Source organism: Panicum virgatum, chromosome 1K (assembly GCF_016808335.1).
Source record: "Panicum virgatum strain AP13 chromosome 1K, P.virgatum_v5, whole genome shotgun sequence".
Lineage (NCBI taxonomy): Eukaryota > Viridiplantae > Streptophyta > Magnoliopsida > Poales > Poaceae > Panicum > Panicum virgatum.
In genome coordinates this window covers 45,887,310-45,891,128 of record NC_053136.1, presented here as the reverse complement: position 1 = coordinate 45,891,128, position 3,819 = coordinate 45,887,310, and the positions used below count along the sequence as shown (strand labels likewise).

The window sequence follows — 3,819 nt, the reverse complement described above, 5'->3', positions numbered from 1 at the left end:
TCGCGCACGATCCCGCGTCTCCGGGACACGTGGCGGCTCCGGACCCCTACACGGTGAGGGGAGTCCGGACGGGCGCAGGAGGTCCCGGACTCCTCTGGGGGTCCGAGGCCTCGGCGGTCAGCCCGGAGCTTCCCTTCCTTAGAGACACGTGGCGTCACCGGACCCATCCTCAGGCGGGGAACGGTCCGGGGCCGTTGGCCTGGTGAGGGAAAAGCCTGGCCTGGTGAGGGAAAAGCCTGGCCTGGTGAGGGAAAAGCCTGGCCTGTGGGGCCTGACTACTCCGTCTTTCCCGCGCAGCTACGGATAACTACGCGGGTCCTGCCTTGCTGCAGTAAGAGTGGGTATCCCTGTTACAGGGTACCGACAGTAGACTTAGTCAAAGTTAGCTAAGTTTGACTTAAGACAAACCTAATACGATATATAAATAAAAATGGAGGAAGTACAAAACAATTGATCAGACTACAAAGTACGCAACTCTTGCAGCAATCAATATTTGTTCTAGTATTTTCAAATATGGTGTTGATTTATAATATTTAAAATTAAATGATAAATATACTTCAAGCGATATATAGGAAAACATTCACTTTCAAAAATAAGTAATCCATCCTCCGAAGAAAAATCTCCGGTCGTCTTCTCCTGCTTCCCAGTCTCCACATCCCAAGTTCAGTAATCAGTACCATGGTGCAGGGGGGCAAAGCATCCGCAGAAACACAGCCTCACCTTCCCCGCTATGTCTAGGATTCCCGCGATGGCGACAACGCGTTCCTCGAGCCCCTGCGGCAACACAGTCCTGACTCGGAGCCTCTTCTCGCCGGCGGCGGGTGGCGCCGTTGCTCCGGACCTTGTCCGGGTACTCCGGTGTCCACTGCACCCGGATAGTGGATCTAGTGACCAAAACTTATCCGGTGTTCGAGACTGACTTGTGTGCGGATCCAACGGTCGCGCCTCGTAACGATATCCATTGTGTAGCGTTGGCCGAAATTTTGGCACAAGGCACCGTAAAAAAGAAAGAAAGAAATTCAGGCATCAGCCCAACCGTCCGAGAGGCCCCGGCGCAGAAGCTGGCGGCTGGAAATGACGTTTGGCGGGATATCCGCAGCAGCAGTTATCCAAACTCTTTCAGTTGCTCAACAGTGCTAGATATTTTGCTGCTCACATACAGCTTCCCTTGCAGCCAAGCGCACAGCACGTGAAGATACTGCGCCGGAATGGACTGCCCGAGTGCCTCCCCCGCTGATTCCGGCGGTGGCCGTCAGCCGAAAGAACGGAATCGGAATGCGACTGGCCACAGCATGGGCCGCACGGCGCGCCGCCGTTGATCGAGCCCGTCCTCCTCGCTGGAGTGGCCCGGCCAGATATTTCTCTTGGCGCTTTGGAACCTTTGGCATACTAGTTGCCTTTGCCGCTGCTTGCTGCCGCGTGCCCATGCCACCAACCCAACCACGCCGTGGAGTCAGCAAAGCGCGGCGCTTTTGTTCCGGGGGATCGAGATGACCGACGACGTGCACGGCCAATCCCGCACTTTCTTAATCGTAACAACAAAATATCTCGGCTAAACACTTTGGGCCACCGTGCGCCGTCGTGATCCCTCCCCGTGGCCCCGCCAATGTGGTGGCCATCCTGACGTGACCATGTCACTCTGGCACGTCAGTTAATGGCAGCACTTGGCTGCCGGCGACGGCGTCATATAAAGCTAGCCAACCAGCTCGGCAGCTCGCACAGCTTCCTCGCAGATATTTCCGGCCGGCCGCGGCACCCAGCATTCTCCACCGGCAGGCCGGCGGCGTCGGCCAAGAACGCGCGGCGGCGACGCCGCGCCCGCGCGCGATCCACGCGCCAACCTCCACGCGCCGGGCCGGATGGACGACCTGGCGGCGCTGGCGCGCGGCGAGGGGTGGACGGAGGAGCGCCACGCGGCGTTCCTCGACCGCATGGAGCTCTCCTTCGTGAGGCAGGCGCTCGGCGGCAGCGACGTGCGCCAGGCGTCCCGCAGGCTGGGGCGCCGGCCAGCGGCGGCGCAGGCCGGCGCCGAGGGCGGCGGCCAGCAGCAGCAGGCCCCGGCCGCCCCGCTCCCGCTCGACCGGCCGCTGCCCGACAGCGCCGTCGAGTCCAACCGGTCGGGGCCGGCAGCCCGGCGGCGCGCGGCCAGCGGCGCGCGCCGGCCCGTGGATCCGGCCGCTGCAGGTTGGTGAGGCCTTCCGTACTGTAAGGTGAAAAATGTACGCGTCCGGTCACTTGTTCCCGTGCATAAGTAGCGCCTTCAACGGCAGATGTGTATAATATATATGATCGCGCTTTTTGGATGCCTAATATGAAATCGTAACGAACTGCTTGTTAGCAAATGTGGTACAGATGTGGTGCCTCTTTTTTTTTGGCTTTAACGCCCAATTTAAATTCAGTCATTGGCAAATCCCTTGTCTGCTTGATTTGTAGGTTTGTCACAAAACTCCTGAGCAAGATGGTCAAACTCAGAATAGAACAGGTCCCTTTCTACAAACGTAACACGCAAGGGTCCACTCTTCTCTTGCATGGAGGGGATATTTTGCTGTGCATCCGTTTGGTGAGTTGGTGATGTGTTAGTTCATTTATCATCACATCTCCGGAACTTTTCAGATTTCCATGAGAAAACGTTCTGCAGTGTAGAGCTGAATTATTTACTGGTTACTGATTAGCTTTAAGCAAAGCTTCTTTGTATGCTGTGGTGGTAGTCAGAGATCTAACAACCGCAGCAGTGCATGTATTAAATCCCTAAGTAAAGTACTTACCTTGGACAATAAGGACAGCTAAGCTATCATGTTGAAGCACTTCTCGCTGTACATGAGAGTAATAAAAAAACCAACTGATCGACTTATAGGTGACAGCGGCCAACCTCGTTTTGAACCTTTTTGAGTTCTAAAGTATCATCCTTTTACCAGAAAAAGGAAAAGTACCATCCTTTGTCAAGGGGTCCTCGGCGAACTGCCGAAGTCAGAAGGAATTGAATTGAAGCTTCCTCTTGCGATATGAATTAGTGGTCAAAAAATGCCTCGTCACTGGAGGGTTTAAATCCAAGAACCAAAAAGTTACAAGCTTAGCATAATGTATCCTACCACAGACAACAGCTGATGAGTGATGACTGCTACGAATATCTCGAGGACCACTGAGCTGATTACCGCAGCGCCTGGTCCACGATAAAAGATAAATTGAGAAAGTTACTGGGCCCGCGGACCGAGCCACCACCTCATCAGAAAGCCCGTTTCTTCTTTTCACGCCTTCACGTGGGCCGACCGCCAACCATTTGCCTCCTAGAAATTCTCGCCTTTTTTCATTTTTATATTTAAAAAACAAAATTTCAAAAATATATATCGAATAGGGAAGTGCCTGTGGCGTCAGGACCTAAATGTAAAAAATGTTACATTTAAATCCTGGCGCTCATGGCGCATTAAACAGTAAACTTGTAAAATCGATATAAAATCGTAGAAAAATCGAAAAAATACAAAACCAACTGTTCTGGATTCTATGAAATAAGATCTACAACTTTTGTTACATAAAGCTTTTCATTTGATCAATGTATCTAAATCAAGAAAAATAGTTCTCGTACCTAGAAAAATCTAAAATAATTCATTTGGTCTAGTTGTGCTTATCTAAAATTTACCAAACTTTTTTTATATCTCTTACGAAATAAAATAATGGTACTGTAAAAGTTATGGCTTCTAATACTCAGTATAGCAGCATGGATAAATAACTCATTTAAACTAGACATATTGCAAGATCTAATTTAAAAACTTATTCTAGAAATGTTTTATGGGCCTACCAATTTTTTACAAGCCTATGCTCACG

General features: G+C 51.5%; 1 protein-coding gene across 1 annotated transcript; it reads left to right on the top strand.

Annotated features, from left to right (window-relative positions):
• The first annotated feature begins 1,629 nt into the window (after nucleotides 1-1,629).
• Nucleotides 1,630-2,860, top strand: LOC120712415. Its single transcript, XM_039998198.1, has one exon. It carries the CDS (start codon nucleotides 1,860-1,862, stop codon nucleotides 2,190-2,192), a length of 333 nt encoding a protein of 110 aa, XP_039854132.1. The 5' UTR covers nucleotides 1,630-1,859; the 3' UTR covers nucleotides 2,193-2,860.
• Nucleotides 2,861-3,819: the final 959 nt, after the last annotated feature.

Excerpts from the sequence above, each read along its gene's own strand:
- LOC120712415 (XM_039998198.1), top strand. The coding sequence starts at position 1,860 with ATGGACGACCTGGCGGCGCTGGCGCGCGGCGAGGGGTGGACGGAGGAG.